The following is a 21,837-nucleotide window of genomic DNA, read 5'->3' on the forward strand; positions in this document are numbered from 1 at the left end:
AATACATTGTAGCTAAATTGTGTGTGTCTGTGAGCACCAGGTGCTTTCCTGCAGGTCTGTGGATGCTGTATTTCAAGCATGTTAGTAGGAGAGGAATAAAGATGCAAATGCGGCTCAGCTCTCTGAAACGAAATATTGGGGAGGCACTTGTGAATTGTCGTGAACTAAACGTTTTATGGTCTTCAGAGGCACAGTGGCTGAATGACAGGAAGACATAGGCATTCTGTGCCCGCAGCGGGTGAGACCCCCTCACGCACACCGGAGCCATGAGTTGTGCGTCTTCCACTGCGTTCTCAGTTCCACGGGGTTTAAAGTGTGATTCTGCAGCCAAATGGCTGCTCGGCTCTGTTCTGCAAACATCCGTTGCTGTGTTCAAGTTATTTTGAAAACTTCTAGTTTCTTTTAGTGTGTACCTGATCGTGTATTTCTTTTTTTTTTTTTTTTTTTTTCCCTGAAATCCCTAACTTCGGGAACTGGGTTAATATTTTCAGCTCTTGTGCTTGGCTGTTTGCCGCTGTGTGTCTTCTGAGCTGAGGCGGTGTGTTAGCGTCTTGCCCACACACATCAGTGCTGACCTGCCTCTCTCTGGGCCCTGCTGGGACTTGAGTTCCTATGCCCTCTTCCAGATGCGGAGAGCCTCTAGCTTCTAGGTGGGGCAGGGTCTGGCTGTGTCTCCCGCAGCACGGGGCTGGGGGGCTGGCCCCAGCTGGCGGACCGTGGGAAACGGGAGGGAATTGGACATGGTGTGGGTTTCCCCTTCTCCCGAGGACATGGTCAGAGGGACATGCGCAGGACACTGGACTTACAGGACGGCAGCCGGGGGTGGGGATGGTTGGGACGTCTGTAACACGGAGGCCAGGCATCCTGTCCCAGGGGACCGGCTCACTCCTGGGTCCCAAGGTGGGCACTGGAATGAGGCTCCTACCCAGCATGTCGGGGGAAAGCCCTATCTGACTGTTACCTAGGAGGTTTCGTCTCTCCTGGGCGCTGGTGCTCTGTCTCCTGGTTCTCCCGTTGCAGCCCTTCTTAAGAGTTTCCTTTAACAGCACAGTTGTCTCCTCAGTGCAAAACTGCTCTTCCCTGAACTGGAGGTCCCATCAGAGGTTCACTTTGTGACTCTAGTAGAAAGAAACCATGTGTTGGCAAAGGTGCGCCCCTGCTTTGTTTCAGGCTTGGTCGTTGTTAGCCCATGAGAGTGGGCTACAGCACAGATGCGCGCCAGGGAAGCCTGCGGTGGGAGTATTGGGGGGGGTCTCTCCATGCGGGGGGGTGTGTGTGCACATACTAAACACACACATATGTGCCCAGAAAGTAAAGATAGAACTGGAAACAGGTCACAGGATGCAAACATCAGTGAGCTGCTTGCAGTGCCCAAAAGTCTGTGTTTTTCTCCTTTTTAGTAACACACGACTGATTTTAAAGGGGTTCTTTTTAAAGGTTATTATTAATAAATGGATTTGTGGCTCATGTTTGAAAGTTCTAGCCCTTTGTATGTGGCAATTTCCCAGAGTAAGCCACATAAAAATACTGTTGTGGCACAAAATAAGGATTTCTGAATATAGCCGTAGGAGAATTTTTGTCAACGTAGTTTTTTAAAATGTTTGTGTAAATTTTTTTGCCCCAGAATACAACTTGTGTGTGCACATGTGTGGGAAAACATACACGGATTTAATTCCTTCAGACAGTTTAAGATTATGCAGATCTGGGTTTTAGTCCCATTTGGAGAGAAGATGTTACTTATAATCATTTGCTCATTTTTATACTTTCTCCCTCTAGACAGGCAGATGCTCAGTGTCCAGAGGTTGGTCCGGCAGCACAGCAGGACCCTCCAGAGCTGTCCCAGGAGGCCCGCTGCCGAGCGGGGACCCTACCTCGAGATTACAGATACCCAGAGGAAACACTCGGCCCAGGACCACACGTGCCGGACACCCCTTCGGCCCTGCACACTTGGGGGCAGGACCCAAGGCTCGTGAACACTGCAGCGCTCCCCAAGAAGCCAGCCCCACAGAGGCCGCCGCCACCCAAACGTGAACCCAGGCAACTCAAGGGCCTGGCCGGTGGCCCGCCTGGGGCCACTCACCTAGGTGCCCCCAGCCGGCCCCTCGCCCCGCCGTCCCCGGAGGCCCTGGAGGCGTGTGTGGACCGTCTGTCCCTGTCCCACAGCCCCTGTTCCTTGGTGGAGAAGCTGAGCAGTGTGCAGCCGGAAGACGGCGTGAGGGCGGCCGGCGAGCACGGCGGGCAGAATGTAGACGAGCACGCAGCCTGTCCGAAGCGCGAGGCCCCGCTCCCTTCCAGGTTCCGGCCCCTGCCGACGTCCGCCATGGAGACTTCTCGCTCCCCTTCTCCTCAGTTCGCGCCCCAGAAGCTGACCGACAAACCGCCCCTGCTGATCCAGGACGAGAATTGCGCAAGGTACTGTTCTGGGACGGTGGGCCTGTGCTCTTCCCTTTCCTAGGCTCCCGCAGGAGGCTGCCGGTGCATCTCCCCCGGGTGCTGGATGCCGGGGGCCCTGCTTTGGCTCTGCATGGGGGATTTTCAGTTGCTCCTGGGGACTGATGCCATGGGGAGAAGGCACAGCTGCACTGGTCAGTTGAATCTTGAACTTGGTGGGGGGGACTGTCCTGTTCTGCAGGAGCGAGGAGGATGTAGCGGAGGTGGGGCACTGTCCCCTGCCCCTTTCACCCAAGGCGGGTGTGCATGTGCGCATCAGGCCTGTGTTTTCCCTAGGCACCTGTTTGTAATCCGAATCCAGTTTAAACTAAGCAGGAGACCTTCAGGAGAAATTGGTGTTTTTCATAATGTCCAGTGTTTCCATGCTGTTTTTCCTTTTTCTTTTAAGATTCTCTTTATTTGGAGAGAGCAGGCACAGGGTAGGGAGGGGCAAAGAGAGAGGCAGGGAGAGAGAGGCTAGAGCAGAGTCTGTGCTGATTGTGGAGCCCGACGTGGGGCTTGATCCCAAAACCCTGACATAGTGACCCGAGCCACAACCTCAGAGTCAGCTGCTTAACTGAATGCACCACAGAGGCGCCCCTCCACACTGATTTTTCCTGTATCTTACGTGAAGAGCCCACCTGCTGTACACCTGTTGTTACAGCAGAGGAAGTGTTTGTCACGGTGCATGGAGCTGTGGTGAGAATTTCAGACGTGGGGTTGTCCGCCGTGCCCACTGAGACGTCAGCGGATGTCAGGCCGGGGACTCACAAGTCCAGAGCACGGACTGTTTCCTTTCTCCCTCCTCTCTGAGGGCCTGTGAAGAACTGAGAACTGGCAGAAGTGGAGAATTTTCCTCTTGTTCTCTAGAGCAGTGGCCCTCAACCTGGGGGAAGGCCAGTTTGTCCCCAGGACAAACAGCTCGACACATCGAGCTGTGTCGGGAGAGGTTTTGGGTGTCACTGCTGAAGAGGGAGTGTTGCTCCTGGCATCTCATGGGCAGATGTGGGGGTGCTTCTCCACGTCCCCAGGTCCGCCCCACAGCCAGGAGCGCTCGCAGTGTCCCCAACCGTCTCGCACTGTCGCCAGCAGTCACCTGTGGCCATGCGCATGTCCGTTAGTGAGAAATAAATTCCACATGTCAGTTGGAGGCCTGTACCACTGGTGGCACAGAATGCATTTGTTTCCACCATTCCCAGAAAGGTCTGGGGGACCTTCCTGCTCTGAAGTCTCAAGCTCGCTCTTTCTTTTTCTTTCTTCCCTTTTTTCTATAACTTCAAAACCTCTCTGCAGAGAGCACATTCCTGGTATCATCCTGTGTCTCCAAGTGTGGCAGTGTTCCCACAGCTGCCTCTGGGGGCCACAGCTGTGCTGTGCGTCCTTCACAAGGTGGATATCACAGAAGTAGCCTTGCAGCGGCAGGTGACACTGTATGTTGTGAAAGGAAGGAAAGGCAGTGCGGTGCTCTGTGGTGGGGCAAGTGTGTGCTGCTGCTATAAGCCGGCCTGCCTCGGCCCCCATCGGCCCCCCTCTCTGCAGGGCTAGTGGGAGCAGCACAGGCTTCTCCCACAGACACAGCCGCAGCTCCATGGTGCTCCTGACCTGTGTTCGCTCTGGAAGGAGGCAGTAGCTTTCATTTTTTTCTTCCCTGAATCAAGTGTTAATTTTCTCATTGCATTTTCCCTGTGAGCTTAAGAAGAATTTCAATAAGCGGTGACGGTATCATTGAAGATCCTGGTCAAGGGGAAAAGGGGTCTTTGGGGACCCACATTACTGAGTTTTCCATCTACTGTCTCATTGGGGCCAGAAAAGGTTGTCTTGGGCCCACATCTCTTGTTGTACCAGTGCTCAGAGCTGAACTCTGGTCGCCGTCAGGACCCATACACCCAAATACGTCCTCTCTGTCTCGGGAAGCGCGGTGAAGCAGGGGTGCCCGTGTGGCTTCTAGAAGTTGCTATCAAGGGAGTAGCTCATAGGATCCTGAATTACGTTCCCCACAGTTTGTGTTGCAGGTCAGTCCTGGTATGAACATGTGCAATCCCAGGGACCAAGGAGACAAAGGAGAAGCCAGAGCCCAGGGTCGGTGTCCACAGTCCGCTACTGGCGGCGGGTCCGCAAGGAAAGCATGCCGCAGCGGGGCTACCCAGGCTGCCTGTTGCCGGAGCTCGGCCCAGGGCCGCTGTCCTTACCCGGCCCTCCGTAAACTCAGGGTTCCAGAGCTTGGGCCGCTCCCCTCCGCTCCCTCTGTGTCTGGTGTCTCCCTTCTTCCAGTATTTCCCGGTCCCGCGTGTGCGTGTGTGTGCCGGCCGCTCGCAGGGGCGCAGGGCAGGGTGCAGCATCGCTGCCCCGGGGGTTTCAGAACGGGCGCTCGTGCTCCCCCCGAAAATGCATCAACTCCTGTCCTCAAGCTAGGTAGCTGACTTTCAAATCTTTAGAAGTTCTCGGCAGGTTTTTTGTTTTTAACTACAAAGTGGAGATGCTGGCCAGCAGCCTCTTGGGTCGCGGCCAGTAACAGACACGTGGTCCCTCCTAGAAGCATTCTCAGGGGAGTTTCCAGAGAGCCTGTTTCCATTTGGGCGCGTACGACCATGGAGTGCCCGGAGGCCTCCTTCGTGGCCGCGCGCACAGCATCAGTGCACCCTGAGCCTCTGTGTGAGGGTCTCCCGAGTGGGTCCTGTAGCTCATCCCAGCCAGAGCAGCGTGCAGCTGACGGGCTCCCGTGGGCCGCAGGCGTGAGCAGAGCCGCGTGGGGCACTTGCTGTGGGGCCGGGCTCCCGTGGGCAGCCGGCACTTTGAGAGGGGCCCCGGGACAAAGAGCTGGAGAGCAGCTCAACGTATCACACCTCCTCCATCTCTCTGCTCTTGCCTTTTGATTAGGAATTGATGAGATCTGGTTGTGTTAAGGTCTCATCTGCTGTGTTTTGTCCTGACTTTGGAGTAAGAGTTCATCAGGCTTGTTAAATGTGGAGGGCTGGACAGTTTTCATGAGGAGAGACCACGTATGGCTAGAAAACACCAGGAAGAGATGCTTTGCTGGGAAGTAATAGGTCAACGTGCAAAGGACCTGTTCTCATTGTGTTCTTTTTTCCTGTCTTCCTGCCCTGGAAATCCAGTTTCTCTACAAGTCGGGGAGATATTAATAGAGGCCAACTTAGCAGTCAGTAGGAGGGCAGCGCCTGGCTGGTTAAGTCGGGAGAGCATGGGACTCTTGATCTCAGGGTCATGAGTTCAAGCCCCACCTGGGGTGTTGAACTGACTTTAAAAAAAAACTTTTTTTTCAGTAATAGGTGGTGTAGGTTTCTAAGTATGGAATGAAAGGAATGAATAGGGGAGGAGGGGTTCTTGTCTCTCTGTCTTTGCTTGGATAAGATGCCAGAAGCTTCCTTCTGCAGTTCAGCACATTTAAATGGTATTTTCCAGAGCCAGTCTTTTAAAATTTATTCACAAAGAGGGCATTGGGGATGACCGTACATGAATACCTAGGTAAAACATCTAAGAATTTCTACTTAGAGAAGAGAAGAGAATACAAAATTATTTTAGCTCATACACTGCAGTAAACAGGGAAAAAAAAAATACTACGTTCCCAGCCACTATTCAGAAGGTGAAAAAAAGGACTGACTTTAGAGCACTGGAATGATCCTTGCGCTACACAAAATTCAGTCCATCAGGGTCACATTGTAGAAGTGATCTTGGCCCACTAAGTTAGATACGAGTGTGGAACTTTGGGTTTGTGATTTTGACTTGTGTTTTCCTTCCATTGTGGGAACCAGCAGGTGGCTCTCTTTCTCCAATACGTCCTTTAAAAACAGTTGAAACATGGGACGCCTGGGTGGCTCAGTTGGTTGGACGACTGCCTTCGGCTCGGGTCATGATCCTGGAGTCCCGGGATCGAGTCCCGCATCGGGCTCCCAGCTCCGCGGGGAGTCTGCTTCTCTCTCTGACCTTCTCCTAGCTCATGCTCTCTCTCACTGTCTCTCTCTCAAATAAATAAATAAAATCTTAAAAAAAAAAAAAAAAAAAAAAAAACAGTTGAAACAGGTTTGTCCCTGTGGCCCTGGTCCACAGGGTCCCTGGGTGTGGTCCGGTGAGGTGTAGCTGAGGGTACCATGTGGCATTCGGGGAGCCCTGCGTGAAGGCCCGTCGCACTGACCCATTCCATGTTCTCTGCCTTCAGCGTGGGGGCCCCCACAGCTCCTTTTGCTGCAAAACCTTTTTTATTAATCTTTTTCTTTTTTTTTCTTTTTAGGGATTTTTATTTATTCATTTGACATACAGAGATCACAAGTAGGCGGAGAGGCAGGCAGAGAGAGAAAGTAGAGGAAACAGGCTCCCTGCAGAGCAGAGAGCCCGATGCGGGGCTCGATCCTAGGACCCTGAGATCATGACCTGAGCCGAAGGCAGAGGCTTTAACCTACTGAGCCACCCAGGCGTCCCATTTTTTTTTTAATAGAGCATGTACGGGCAGAGGAGGGAGAGGGAGAGAAAAATCTTAAGCAGGCCCCACACCCAGTGCAGAACTCCGTGCAGGGCTCGGTCTCGCAACCCTGACATCCTGCCCTGAGCCGAATCAAAAGTCAGACACTTAACCAACTGAGCCACCCAGGTGCCCCCTCCCCTTTTTGTTTTATTTTTTTTTTTAATTTTTTTGACCCCCCCCCCTTTTTAAAGTAAGCTGCACACCCGATACGGAGCCCAGTGTGGGACTTGAACTCACAACCCTGAGATCAAGACCTGCACGGAGACCAAGGGTCAGATGCTCAACTGAGTCCCCCAGGCGCCACCTCCTGCTCTTTTTTTTTTCCTCAAGGAAAAGTGTGTCCCCAGTGAGTCACTTAAAATAATGCCAAAGCCATGTGCCCTGCGTTTGCAGCCAGGAGCTCGTGTGTCTGTTTGAGAAGCCGTGTGAGGGGTGGCTTGCAGCGCTGAGCAGTGGGAGGCCGGTGGGGGGCGGCGGCGGCGGCGGGCGCTCAGTGTCCGCTCCACATGTAGCCGCCCCGTCGGGAAGTCTGCCCGCGGGCCTCGCTTGGAGGCTGCCAGGGAGGGCTGTTTGTCTCGGGTTTCCCCACCCATGGAAGATGCACCTGCGCGGGGCTAGTGGATGGCGATGACCAGCCGCGAAAAGAGGTCTGCCCCCCGCCTCAGTGAGTCCGCCCCAGGCTCCAGCACCAGGCGTCTGGAGGTGTGTGCGTGATTGGAAAGTGGAAGGTGCCCAGATGATTGGGGTCAGGAAACGGGACCTCCGCAGCCTCCACTCCCAGTCCTGGGTCGAGGGATCACAGAGGCTCCCGTCCCCGCGGTGGCTGCACGTCCCCCAGCCGTCCGGGCAGGCGAGGGGCCCGCCGGTGTCGGGCCCGCGTAGCCGTCCGTGCGGGGGCTCACCTGGTGTCATCCGCTCGCTGATCTTCTCTTTCCAGGATCGAGCGGGTGGCGGACGGCAGCGGCACGGTGAAGAGGGTGCCCGTCAAGATCGTGCACTCGGAGAGCCGGCCCGAGAAGGAGAGCCGCCAGGGCCTGGCCCATGCCACCGAGCTGCCCGCGCTGCCCAGCGGGCTGGAGAAGGACCAGATCAAGACACTCCGCACGTCCGAGCAGTCCTACTCGCGCTTCTGCCTCTACAGCCGGGAAGACGCCGAGCCCGAGCCCCCGCGCCCCAGCGCCCCCACGCCCGGCGCCAAGGACGGCGGGGCCTCCCCCTCCGGCCTCAGCTACATGAGGGCCAAAGAGAGGACAGCCGAGGACCTGAAGTCGGAGGAGCTGGCCCGGGAGATCGTGGGGAAGGACCGGTCCCTGGCCGAGATCCTGGACCCCGGTGTGAAGATGAGGACCACCATGGACCTCATGGAGGGCATCTTCCCCAAAGATGAGCACCTGCTGGAGGAAGCCCAGCAGCGCCGCAAGCTGCTGCCCAAAGTCCCGTCTCCGAGAGGCGCGGACGAGAAGTGAGTGTGGCTGCGGCGGGCCTCTTACCTCCCAGCTTCCGCCGTCTTCGCAGCTCCAGGCTGCAGAGGCCGGGGCTGCCCCATGCATCTGTTCTCGCGGTGGCCTTCCAGGGGCACATTTTCAGAAGCACCGCCCCGTGCTGCAGCCCACGTTGGCTGTTGGGTGACCCTCCCCGAAGAGCCCCGGAGGCCCGTCCCTGGGGATGCCAGCTGGGGGGCCGGCAAAGCTGTGGCACTACCACAGCTCCCGTGCATTCCTGGCTTCAGGCCTGCGGGTTTCGGGGTGTTGTCCACAGGCTCCTCTCTGTGAGGACAGCGCCTCTCAGCTGGGACGCTGTCTTCCTCCAGGGGACAGTTGGCAATGTCCACAACGTGTTTAGTTGTCACACCTGGGGAGGTCCTGTCGGCATCCTGTGGGTGGAGACCGGGGAGGCTGTCCCCACCCTGCCCTGCCCAGGGCTCCCCCATAGCAGAGAAGGCTCCACAAGTCCGTCCTGAAGGCTCCAGACGTCCGCGGTGACGGAAGAGGCTTTGTGCTCCTGGTTACAGAGCGCGGCAAGCGGGTGCGTTGCCATGGCATTGGGACACTGTCCTTTGCAGCCGGCCTCATTTGCAGGCCGCCTGCATGGGCGTGTGCGGTCGCACCTGTCCTGCTAGTGTCCGCTGTCTCCATAAGCACCCTGCCTGGACAGTAGCTGGGCGCTCCAGGGAAACGCAGGACAGAAGGACAGAGCGGATGAGGTGGGCCCGAGCCGGCGGCTGGGACATGGCGGCAGGCGGAGAGGCGCAGGTTGCGCTGGGGACCTCGGGGCCTTGGTTACAGTTAGCTGCACGCATGTGCTCCCTGTAGAGCTCAGGCCCCCAGCCGGAACTGTCCCGCTGCTCCCTTCCCCCTGCGTGGAGATTTTTAGCCATCCCTGCTTCTTGGACTTTCCCCCTTTTTAAAAAAAACGGCGTTGTGTAGGCTTGGAGCAGCCCTCTGGCGATGTATCGTTTAGTTCTAACGTGCTCGCCTACTGCCGGCCCCCTCCAGCGGTCTCGTTCCCCTGGCCGTGGTCCTCGTGTTGGCAGCCCACTTGCTTGTCACAGAGCAGACCGTGGGCTGGCCGGGGGCGTCTGGTGTGGAGTCACAGCCGACTGAAGTTCTGACCTTGTTCCCCAGGAGAGAGGAGCCGGGTGCGCCTGCGGCCATGTCCCTGGCCACCAACTCCACCTACTACAGCACGTCGGCCCCCAAGGCAGAGCTGCTGATAAAGATGAAGGACCTGCAGCAGCAGGAGGAGCCGGAAGACGACGCAGGGAGTGACGTGGACCACGACCTGGCCGTGAAGAAGGTAGGAGAGCCCTGCGCCGCGTGTGCACGGCCGTGTGTGGTCCGTTTCTGTGCGGGACGGTGACATCTGGGGCAATAGTAGGAAGCCCTTCCTGGCTAGGTTGGTCTTGTCTAAAATTCCTCACAGTTTCTTTACCATTTTTTTTTTAAGGTTTTATTTATTTAGAGCAGGAGACAAGAGAGGTAGAGGGAGAAGCAGACTCCCCAATACGCAGGGAGCCGGATGCAGGATTTGGTCCTGGGACTCTGGGATCATGACCTGAACCAAAGGCAAACGTATAACTCGCTGAGCCACCCAGGCTCCCTCTTCACCATCTTGTGTAGTAAGATGCAAAGTCATATTAAGTGGGTACCACTCTCCGTGAAAGTTAAGTGGATGTGGCTCTTCTCTCCCATTTAAAATCTAAAGACTTGGAGCTCCTGGGGAGCTCATTCGGTTCAGCATCCACATGTGACTCAGGTCATGATCCCAGACTCCTGGGATCGAGTCCCTCGTCAGGCACATTAGTCAGTTGGGGGGTCTGCCTCTCTCTCTGCTGCTCTCCCTCCTTGTGCATTCTGTCTCTTTCTCAAATAAATGAAATCTTTAAAAAATAATAAGTAAAAATAATATCTAGGGACTTCACTGTGTGAGTTGCAGTAAGGCGCACGTACTGTTGGAATATCAAATTCTAGCGCCCTCGCCGGCAGATCATAATCCCAGCAGTAGGTGTCAAGTGCTTTGTCAAGCCAAAAAGCATCGCTTGTTAACTCAGAGAACCCCTCAGGCACTTGGGGATACAACCGTAGACGAAACAGAACGGAGTCCCGCCTTGCCTGGTGGGGAGCTTACGATCAGCACAAAAACACGCGTGCGGTCCGGGCTCAGCACACTCTCGGCCGCGGACCGCACACGGCCCGCCTCCTGCTTCATTAACCCGTTTCACGGAAACACGGCCACACCGATCTGTCAGGCTCTGCGCTCCGCTGGCCTCCACACCACCCGGAGCCGTAGACGTGAGTGGTTGCCCCGACAGCGCGGCCTGTAGGGTCGGAGGTCTTCGCTGTTGGGCCCGTTACGGAAGGACTCTGCCGAGCCGTCGCGTAGTACGTTGGACAGTGAGAGAGTTCAGCAGGCTGGAGGGACGGAGCCAACAAAGGAATGCGCTTCCACAGGGGGCCCGAGGAGGTGAGGACTGGACCGTGACCCGGGTGGTCTGTGAGGGAAAGCCGTGTGGACTTCTGCGTGCCCCGGGGAGGGGCGAGGGGCCTGCCAGTGCAGAGACCTGAGTGGGAGCCTCATGTTGGAGAAGAAACAGGGGCCAGCAGCGGGCGCTGTGTGGACGGAGAATGGAGGATTGGAGATGACGTCGGGGTGAGGTCGGGGACGAGTGAGTGCCCATGAGGTCATGCTAGGGACAGAATTACTGCCATCAGGGTCACTGTCAGCAGCACTGTATTAGCCTTAAATCTTCATGATGTGTCGGCATGCCAGACCGGTGCCGTCCAGGGGATGACCTGGGTTTTTGCTAGGAAGGCCTCCGCATTAAGGGGGGGAGGGAAGTGCCAAAGGTCTGCCTCGGAGGAGACCATGTACTGTTTATTCCTACTTTTCCCAGTAGGAAAAGAGAAGGCAGGGACCAGCATTCTGTGAATGTTTTCTCTACGCTTACCTTTTTGGAAAAGAGCTTTCATTAAAAAATCCCCCCCCCCTTTTTTTTTAACAAAAGTCTTTGCAAAAGATTTTGCTGGAAGTCTGCTTGTATTGTTAGTGGTTTAAAAATACCATTGGTCAATATAATAGATATGTCGATATATCTATATCAATATAATATAGATATATCGATATATCTATATCGATATAATAGATATATAATTTCAGATATAATAGAAGAAATATCGTGGTCCATGCACAAAAGGAAATTACTTTCAGTTGGGAAACGGTCACTTTTTGGTTCATCGAGTTGAGGGAAATGAAAGATAAGCATTCTGGTCCTGTGCCTTTTAGAGGCCCCGTATCAGGCTTAGGGTTGCATTTTCTATTGTTGTTTTTAAATTAAGAATCAAAAATGTTTTTCGTGCTCATAAAGCTAGAGAAAAATATACACTTTTTCCGATTCTGATTCAGTCCTGGCGCTGGATGTGGAGGACAGTGTGGTCCACGACATGCCCTGGGGTGCTGCATGGCATGCTGTGTCCTGCTCCCCTCGTCTCTGTGGTGCTTTCTCGTTTTCCTCTTGGGAGGCGCGAGACACTAAGGCACCGCCTTCCCACGGGTGGCTGCTTTGGGATTGAGGTACATCCCTGTGGGGCTCCTGGGTGACTCAGTCAGTTGAGCATCTGCCTTCGGCTCGGGTCATGATCCCAGGGTCCTGAGATGGAGCCCCGCATCAGGCTCCCTCCTAGCAGAGAGGCTGCTTCTCCCTCTGCCCCTCTGTCCTACTCGTGCTCTCGCTGGCTGTCTCTCTCAAAAGAATAAATAAAAAATAATTTTAAAAGAGAGAGAGAGAGGAATCCCTGTGAACTTGCCTCCTGACAGCCTGCCCCGCCCCACGCAGCCCACCCCGCCCCGCCGTGATTGAACTCTGAAGCGGGTCGATCTGTTGGGTTCCGTGTGCACCTGTCAGGCAGTTCCACCCTGAACGACCGGTGCTAGAAATCACAGTTCTGTGCAGCATTGCGGCTCAGGAATCCTGCTTTTCGGCTTGAGTCGAGAAGGCCAGCTGCTGCCCTGTCTTTGCAGCCTCCTCCCAGCATCCACACATACACTGTGTCCCCTGGTTTGGCGGCGTGGTTCTGCCCAGGGGAGAGGAGGAGGGGAGAGGTGTGCGCGCGTGCCTGATGGGCCATGACGGTAGAACAGCAAGACTCCGAGTCCCCCGTGTGCCAGACATCGCCGGAGGGACCTCGGCTGCCGTGATCACGGCATCACTGTGTGCTCCCAGAACCGAGTGCCAGAGCGGGGCACCCCGTGTTTAGGGGAAGACTGAGGACACAAGCAGAGAGAGCGGAAGGCCCCACGCAGGCGGGCAGGGGAGAATTCCGGTGTCCGGCTGGAAGCATTATCCCAGCAAGGCTAATAAATACAGTTTTGTACCTGGGGCGGCTGAGACTGACTGCTCCAATGGTGCCCTGGTTGACTCGCGGGGTTCTTCAGGAGAACCACAAAAACCACGGGTCAACGTCGAGACTCTCTGAGGGTTTTTCCCTGGACCCAAGAGGCGGGTGCAATGCCCAGAGAGAAAAGGCCTCGTTTTTCCACGGAGTGGGACCAAAGTTAGGTGCCTGGGGCCATCCGTACAGAAGTAAGAGGCAGCGTTGCCCCTGCTATGCGCCCTGGCCTCTGCCATGTCGCTCTCCTCCCAGGCTCCCTGAGTGCCGAGGGCTGCAAACGTGAGCCGAGGGGCTGGTGTGAGGCCTGCCGCACCCGGGCTGGTGCTGACTGAGTGGTTCCCGGGCTACCTGCGCCAGGCCTCGTCCAAGGTCTTTGAAAGTCGGTGTCTGTGCTTTTAGTGGCCCTTTAAGGAGGAAGGGGAGGGTGTTTCTAATAAAACCTTATGCAAGACATACAAAGGAATCAAAGGAATTTGGGCTCCTTCCAGAATGCCCAGTTTCACGTTAGCTCAGCTGGTACTGCAGGTTTGAAGGCACGTTCTCGTGCGTCGGCATGAAATCTGCGGTACGATAATCGCTGAAGAATAGTGACAGACACGCACGGCCCTCTGCATTTCCGGAGGCGTCCGTTCCGGTTCGCACTGGCTTCAGGCAAGAATTGGGAAAGTTTCCTTCCCCATAATCCCCGTAATTTATTCTGTGCTTTGCCCTCAAGTCATGGATATCTGCCAAAAAGCCATCTTAGTTGTGGGATTCCAGGTCCACGTAAAGCACGTCCCCAGAGAGCGAGGTGCGGAGACACACGCCGGGGCACGCTCAGACGCCCACACTCGGAGCATCGATCACGTGTAGACACGTACGGTTTTAACTGCCCAAGGGACGAAAATGCCTTAGCATCGTGGGCAGCTCTGACAAAAGGCCGTGGCTTTCGGATCCGGGCGCTTATTTTTATCCATGTGTGGACTTTTCCCACCGAAACAGTCATCGAGACAGGCGCTTTGGGCCTGCCGGTTGTGTGTTCAGCCAGGCGGCTTCTCACCGCGCACCCCGGGTGTCGCTGACACCTGCTGAATGTGGGACACCCCTGGGGGCTGCCGATGGCTGCGTCACAGGCAGGGAATTCACTCGGCCTTCACGTCGGCCCTCCAGGCCGGGGCGCCTGTTCCCGTGGAGCCGTGGACGTGGGGCTGGAGAGACTTATCTCCCACGTTCTGGATGCTCCTTCGGGGGTTGCAGTTGGCCCCAGGATGAGGGGCGGCCGCTCAGGTGACTTCCACAGGTCTGCTTTATACACATAGTGTCACTCGTGACAGCAGAGTGAGCTAAAAATCCTAAGTGGACTTGACTGTTCAGATGATACTGTCTTCACTTGGTTCATGCCCTTGACCGCTGCGTTGGTTCTCGGACTCTCGGGGTCAGCTGGCGGCACAGTGGCTCTCGGAACTCACCAGGTTCGGCTCTTGGTGGACCTGGTGGCAGAGAGATGCCCATGACCATCACAAAGTGGTTTTTCCCAGTCAGGGCTCCTGGAGACCCATCCCTGGGATTCTCCCCAGGTAGGGCAGGAGGCGGATCACCTTTGCCGCTCACGGCAGACCAGAGGGTGCATCACCTTGAGAGGGCAGCCCATGTAGATGTTTTTTTATGTTTGTCGTTTACAAAATAATCATGTAAAGGGAGGTGGGAGAACAGCATGGGGTGTTGGTATTGAAAGGTCCGAGCTTCAGTTGGGCCACACGAAAAAGTTGTGATGGCAATGGCTGCCCAAGCACATGGATGTACTTCGGGCCACAGAGCGGCACGCTTCAAAATGGGTAAAACGGCCAATTGTGTTACATGGATTTTGCCATATGAAAAAAAATGAGTAATTTGCACTTTGGTCATATTCAACTCAGGTGTCTCTAAAGGACTTTGAATTTTATTGACAGCCCCTTATTTGTTTTAACTTTAAATTGCTCATTCTAAAAAAATAAAAAATAAAAAATAAAAATAAATAAATAAATTGCTCATTCTATGTAGAACATATTTTTTATTTTTTTAAAAGAATCTTTTTTTTTTTAAGATTTTTTATTTATTTCACACACACACAGAGATCACAAGCAGGCAGAGAGGCAGGCAGAGAGAGGGGGAAGTAGGCTTCCTGCTGAGCAGAGAGCCCGATGAGGGGCTCAATCCCAGGACCCTGAGATCATGACCTGAGCCAAAGGCAGAGGCTTTAATCCACTGAGCCACCCAGGCACCCCTAGAACATACTTTTTAATCATGCAGTTTGGTACTGGACGTGAGACTCAGTAGCTTCTTCTGTACATGCGAGTCTTTAAATTGGAAAATTCCGGGGACGCCTGGGTGGGTCTGTCGGTGAAGCGTCTGCCTTCAGCTCAGGTCATGATCCCAGGGTCCTGGGATCGAGCCCTGCATCAGGCTCCCTGCTCCGTGAGGAATCTGCTTCTCTCCCTCTCTCTCTCTCTCTCTCTCTCAAATAAAGAAAAGAAGTCTTTAAAAATAAATGAATTGGGAAGTTCCAAAGTATGAAGCGCCGAGTGTCACGTGGGCCCCGAGATTGCTGGCAGAGGTAAAGGGTGAAACGAGGGCACTGTGAGGAGCCCCGGGGGGCCGCCTGCAGTGTCTCCAAGGACACCCACAGGATGAGAGCAGGTAGTTCGTTTCAGTTCTCGGTGAAATGCCAGGGATGTCACCAGGAGCTGTCACCTTTCTCCTGGCCTCATAAATCCTCTCTCATTTGATGCAAAATGAACTCTTACCGAGTTCAGCTGAATTCCACGCAGGCCGCTTAGGTGGGACCACGGACTGCTGCCATGGCTGGAGGGGCTGGGTCGGGACCACCCTGGTGAGCGCTTGCATGCCACCCCTGTCCCCACAGCAGGAGCTCATCGAGAGCATCAGTCGCAAGCTGCAGGTGCTGCGGGAGGCCCGGGAGAGCCTGCTGGAGGACATCCAGGCCAACAATGCACTTGGGGATGAGGTGGAGGCCATTGCCAAAGATGTCTGCAAACCCAACGAGTTCGACAAGTTCCGGATGTTCATCGGGGACCTGGACAAAGTAGTGAACCTTCTGCTGTCGCTGTCCGGCCGCCTGGCCCGTGTGGAAAATGCCCTCAATAATTTGGACGACAGCACTTCTCCTGGTGACCGGGTAGGTGCAGCGTGTCTGAGCTGGACATTGGGGGGCCCGTGGGCAGGTCGTGTGTGGGGTGCCAGGAGTTCCCATCGGGAAGCCTCGCGCAGTTCCTAGGCAGCGCGCCTGGGACTCTCCATCTCTTTCCGCAGAAATGCCCCTGACAGGCGCTGCCAGGACGCACGGGGCCTTGGGCACCGCTCTCGCTGGACGGCAGGGCTGCCGTGCTGTTGGGGAACAACTGTGGCTTCTTTGTGACACCTTTCTATTCACTCCCAGGGATCTTTCCTGATCACGGTCTTTCCCTTGGACATTATCTTTTCCGCTTGACCACGCGGAAGTGGAGCTCAGCAGCTCTGACAAATTACAAGCACTCGGTGGTCACGGAATTCACTTTCGTTGCTGCTTTTAACGGGAGTGCACACGGCAGTCTGGAGAGAACCAGTGGCCTTGTCTGCCTTTCCTCCCTTTCTCGAGGTGTGCAGCTTGGAGCATGTCTATTAGCGGGTTTCTGTGTCCGTTTCTGACATGCAAGACACAGGAAGTCATGTTTGCTTTGCTGCCTTTCCTTCCTGGGTCAAATACCAGTAAAACATTGAGTTTGATTCTTTGGTAGGTCCTCAGATGGTCATCTTGAATATTGATAAGACACCTTAACTTCTGTGAAAGGGAGGCAGAAGAGGCAGCCCTCTCCCTTACTCCCCGTGAGAGGGTGTCGGCCACGTAAATCTTCTGGAGTGTGGCTTTCAGACTGTTGTAGTTCTGGGCCTCGCTGAGTCATTAGTAACCACCATTTGAACGTGCTATAGGAGCATTTAAACAACTGAGACCCTTGGGTGGTGTTCAGATTCCATGTTTCTGTCTTGCCCATCTTCTCCAGGTCTATCTAGAAACAGGAAAATAACATAAATAGGAAACAGATTTGTTTATATGTAATTTCAGTGTTCTCAGGTATTAATTTGAGGGAAAAGGTAGTGTGGTCTTTGCAGCTCAGCCCATTTTAATCCATCTTTCCCTCTCTGTGTGTGCAACGGACAGAGACTTCATTTAGAATTCAGGGATGATAGAGGTGCCTGGGGGTTTCAGTGGGTTAAGCTTCTGCCTTTGGTTCAGGTCATGATCCCGGGGTCCTGGGATCAAGCCACGAGTCGGGCTCCCTGCTCAGTGGGGGAGTCTGCTTCCCCCTCTGCCTCTGCCTCTGCTTCTGCTGTCTCAAATGAATAAAAAAAAGTCTTCTTTAAAAAAGTTGAGCAGATGCTATAAAGAGTCACAGCACTAAGGACCATGGCCATGGTCCTCTCAGATACCAGGCTCTGTAGGGAGCGTGCATCAGCAGCCCTCACTGCATCGCGGGGGTCTTCTAAACGCAGGGTCTCGTTGCCCTGGCCAGGTGCGGTGCAGTGCTCCAGTGTCCAGCAACACCGCCAGCAGAGGAGAGCCTGTCAGGCAGCTGCAGCTTGGGGAAGCCAAGGTTTTCAGAGACGGACATGGTAACCATTTAGAAGACACGGAGGGAGGTTTTACAAGTCTCCCTCCATCTTTGCAGTTAGAAATTGAGTACGTGGGTCAGTGCGAACACGTCGGGTCCTCCCCCGAAATCTGTGCAGCTTCCTGTCACCGTTCAGCCCAGATGGCGTTAACAGCCCAAGCGTCCCAGCGCTGTCCCTGTGCCTGGGCATTTTGCAAAGCGTTGCCATGTCCCAGACGCTCGTGCGCAGCTGTCGGGAACGGTCCGTGGCCAAGACGCAAAGTGGCGGAAAACCGAAGGGGCTGTCCTGGTGGCCAGGGAGTTGAATCCCCACCTCCCTCGGCGGACACTGGGAGATACTGCGGAATGTGCCCAGCGCTTCCCTTCTTAGTTTTCATTAATCTCGAAGGGGGTTGGGTTGGTTCGTGTGTGTTTCATAAACAGAGAGTGACTATGAGGGCCACGTTTTGGGAATGGGGTTGTCTGTGCCCCCCAGGGAGTGTCCCCCGTCGCCCTGTCTCTTCTGCCCGTCCTCGCTCCCTCACCGCATCCTTCGGCAAGTTTGCACAGAGGCTCCTCCTGCCAGAAGCGTGTAGGATCCTGCTCTGGGAGTTCTTAGGCATCTCTTCCTTTTGCCGACTTCCCCATAGTCTTGTCACAGACAGGCCTGTGGCTCACCTGGCATCCCTAAGTCCGTCACACCTCTCGAGCTTCTCGGAATTCTGTAGTTGTCTATGTCTGGACAGCCCTTGTCATCCCGGCTGTTTCTCTGAGCCATTCAAGGCCACGGCCCGTGGGAAGAAGTGGAAGCGGGACAGGCCTGAGGGTGCTTACGGGCGGGCCAGGCCTGGGGCCGGCCGTGGCCTCCCAGTGCGTTCGCCCCTGTCCCACGGATCCCGATCTCCAGCCCCCAACCTGTGTGTCCCAGCCCCCGTGCGATCTCGGATCGCTGTCTTGGCTGTCCCAGCTCCAGCCTCACCGGCACTGTCGGGCTGTCGGCCGGAGCCCTGCTCCAGCCCTGCTCCTCAGCGGGTTCATTTCTCTCTCTCCGCAGCAGTCACTGCTCGAGAAGCAGCGGATGCTCATCCAGCAGCACGAGGACGCCAAGGAGCTGAAGGAGAACCTGGACCGCCGGGAGCGCGTCGTGCTCGACATCCTGGCCAGCTACCTGAGCGAGGAGAGCCTGGCTGACTACGAGCACTTCGTGAAGATGAAGTCGGCTCTCATCATCGAGCAGCGGGAACTGGAGGACAAGATACACCTGGGGGAGGAGCAGCTGAAGTGCCTGTTCGACAGCCTCCAGCCTGACAGAGCCAAATAAGGGGAGCCCTCCCTGGCGGAGGACGGAAGCTGGCGCCGGGCGCTCCGTTCCTGAGGAGGCGAGTAGGAACCCCAGCCTCTCTCTGGCTCCTGGAGCACAAATCCTCCGGTAGCAAAACGGCTGTTAGGAAAGCAATAACTGTGTGTGTGTTTGCGATGGTCTATTTAATTCTTTGGTTCCCCTTTTGAATGTGCCGCAGAATGTCTCCCCGTTAGCCATCTTTCCTTTGCAAGTCACACTCGTGGCGGCGGGCTCCAACGGATGGCGTCTTGGTGCAGTCCAGACTGTGGGCTCCTGCCGCGTGGCACATGCAAGGGGTCGTTTCCACGGGTGGGTCTGCCCTTCCTCCCATCTTCCTATCCTGAAGCAGCCGCTCGGGAAGCTGAGCGGGTCCGTAAGGTGCATGAGGGGAGACCCTGGCGCACGTCTTGTCCTGTGATTCATCCAAAGCATGGGCTGCCACGTGTCCTCCCTGTTCGTCAGGTGGTGTGGACCATTCATTGTCCTCCTTCCTTGTCCCCCAGCAAGAACTGTGATGATCTGTGATGGTCATGCATTAACATTTTGGAAAGGTGAATCATTTCCAAGTGGTTAAAAACCAACCGTGGAACAAGTCACCAACATGTTGGATTCACTCATTCTGAAATCGCCACTTAGAGAAATAGCGTGCATGCTGTAAAACACAGGCACAGAGCAGATAGTTTCAGTCCTGGTATCCCGGTTCCAGGGCTGTTTCCTTGCAAAGAGAAATTACTCGGTTTATAGTATGTCCCGTAGTGTGATGTGCTTGCTAGACGTCTGTTTCCTGAGACCAGCAGCAGATTTCTAAAGCTCCTTTTTCCCCAGAATGCTTACTTTGTGTGCACTGGGTCATTAACCATCATTGGCTTCTTGTCCCCTTTTGCCTCTTCAAATCCACTACCATGCCGTGGAAGGGTTCCGTTCCATTTACGTGTAAAAACCTTTTCTCTGGCCTTTCAGAGGCCGTATGGACTCTACGAGCCCTAAACCTGACCTTTGGCCACAGATTCTATAGGTTCTGTGGCCTTTTCATTGGTTGAAATGACAAGATTCTAACGAGAGTCTGTTCACTCACAAAACACTGTCATGCTGCCCATTTCCGGTGGAGAAGTCACAGACTGGGAGAAAAGATTTGCCGGTCACGTCTGTGACGGAGGATCTGTATCTGGACCGTGCAGAGAACTTTCAGAGCTCCACAGCAAGAGAGCACACAGCCCCGTTAGCACGTGGGCAAGAGACATAACTTGGCGCTCCACTGAACAGGGCACAGGTGTGCATGGCAAACTGGCACGTGGGACAATGTCTGCCCGCCAACGGCTTGGTTGTCATCGGTGTTTTATCTGTGTCGCTGCAGACCCGCTGTGCTGCTTCCCAGACACTCCTCTGATTTGGTGCCTGGAAAATGGCAGGGGAACCCCACGATGACTTCCTGTCGGGGTGATATGCAGATACTTGTTTGATAAAGCGATCATCTGGATCCTCGTTTCCCCGTATTGCTGTGGAAGTTTTCCAACAGGTGGGGGGACATCCTTTTGTCAGCAGAGTGTTCCCTTCCCGAAACACACGTGCACACGAGTGTCTTAACTGACCGATGTCTGTACTTCCTGCACCGGGGAGTGAGCTGGACTCCTGAGCCACGGCACGGATGTCTGTGCGCCCCTGCCCAGAGGGGTCCAAACTGGCAGGCTTCAGTCATGCAGGCAATAAACACTCTTCCTGGCAACCCAGCCATGCCAAAGAGACAAATGCCTTTTCACAAGTTGTCATTCCTATCAAATTAAGCTACTTCCGACTTGAAGAATGCCCATTCTGCCAATGAAGTGTCCTCCTTGCCTCCTCATGTAGTCCCTTGCTGTGAAAACTGGTCACTTCAGAAAAGGTGAGGCCGGCTGTCCCCGGACCTCTGTCACTCTCCCCCACGGGGACAACCGCAGTAATTTGACTGTATTTTGCTTTTAATTTACACAAAGCTTTTATCTGTGATCCTTTCCCCTCAAACACAGTATTGTGAACCATTTTGATGATAAATATGTAAAATGTGAATAATGGAATTTATGTGTCTGTGTCCAGCCTTTTGAGGTCTCTGGAGGACGTTCTCTTCTACGTAGCAATATGGAACGCTCCACTGCGCTTTCAGCAAAGCACATGTCACCTTTACGGTCCTGTGCCCCTCCCGTTGGCCTCTTAGACGTCTGGTTAGCGGGGGCCCAAAGAGTCCAGTGAGTCGGTGGACGTAACTTTGTAAATACCATGTTATTGCATACAAGAACAGCCTGGTGCTAACGTTCTGCCCTTGGCGTTCGTAGGTGGTGGCTGACTCCTCCCCCCGCCATAACTCGGCTCTGCGATGCCCTGTACTTCGGGATTTCAGTCAGGGCCGCTGCCCGTGGCTTTTATCCTGCTTCCACTGTGGAAAATGTGTACGTACTTCATGCTCGACACTCACCACCTCTCAACACATCGTCCTGCTTGACTTTAACAAAATAAATGGTGTCTTGGAGTGAATGGAGCATGTCTCCGATTTACCTGTGTTACGTCTTTTGTAAGTAACCAGACCGTCCTCACCATAGGTCAGATTTTGATAAACTGGGGGGCTGGGGATTGGTCTGTGTGTCACCCTGTGCCAGTCTACCCCAGGCTCATCCGTTTGCAGTCAGGACAAAGCCGGGGACCCAGGCTGGATCAGTTAGCTGTTGCCGCCATGGTGCTGTGTAACAGGCAGCTATGAAAATTCATTGTGCGCAGACGCCTCTCTGGAGCTCATGAATTCGTAGATCCTGATGCCCTCTGCTCCGCGTGTCTGGCATCGTGCTCCTGGGACCGGCAGTCTGGCCTGGGGACAGGGCAGGTGCGTGAGAGAACCATCGTGGTCGCAAAGCTGTTTTCCCACGTACCTGGTTCTGTCACACCTGCGTACCTTCCGCTGTCAAAGGGAGTCCCCCAGCTGAACACAGAGTGGTGGGGGGGGGTCTGTCCCCTTGCTTGGGTGGGAGGAACCGTGAAGTCATGTGCCAGAGGGTGGGTACAGGGTGTGATGAAGCAGCGCTGGCCTCCATCTCCCACAGCAGCATCCTGGACCCAGAAGTCAGGTTCCCC

At 54.8% G+C, this 21,837-nt stretch overlaps 1 protein-coding gene across 1 annotated transcript; it reads left to right on the forward strand.

Annotated features, from left to right (window-relative positions):
* Positions 1-2,186: 2,186 nt before the first annotated feature.
* LOC125092608 (protein Shroom2-like) lies at positions 2,187-21,250 on the forward strand. The gene is made up of 5 exons (XM_047717013.1): positions 2,187-2,412; positions 7,845-8,369; positions 9,532-9,703; positions 15,680-15,949; positions 18,454-21,250. The coding sequence occupies exons 1-5, from the start codon at positions 2,321-2,323 to the stop codon at positions 18,718-18,720; spliced, it is 1,326 nt and encodes a 441-aa protein (XP_047572969.1). The 5' UTR covers positions 2,187-2,320; the 3' UTR covers positions 18,721-21,250.
* The last annotated feature ends 587 nt before the right edge of the window (positions 21,251-21,837 follow it).

This window comes from Lutra lutra, chromosome Y (assembly GCF_902655055.1).
Source record: "Lutra lutra chromosome Y, mLutLut1.2, whole genome shotgun sequence".
Taxonomy (NCBI): domain Eukaryota; kingdom Metazoa; phylum Chordata; class Mammalia; order Carnivora; family Mustelidae; genus Lutra; species Lutra lutra.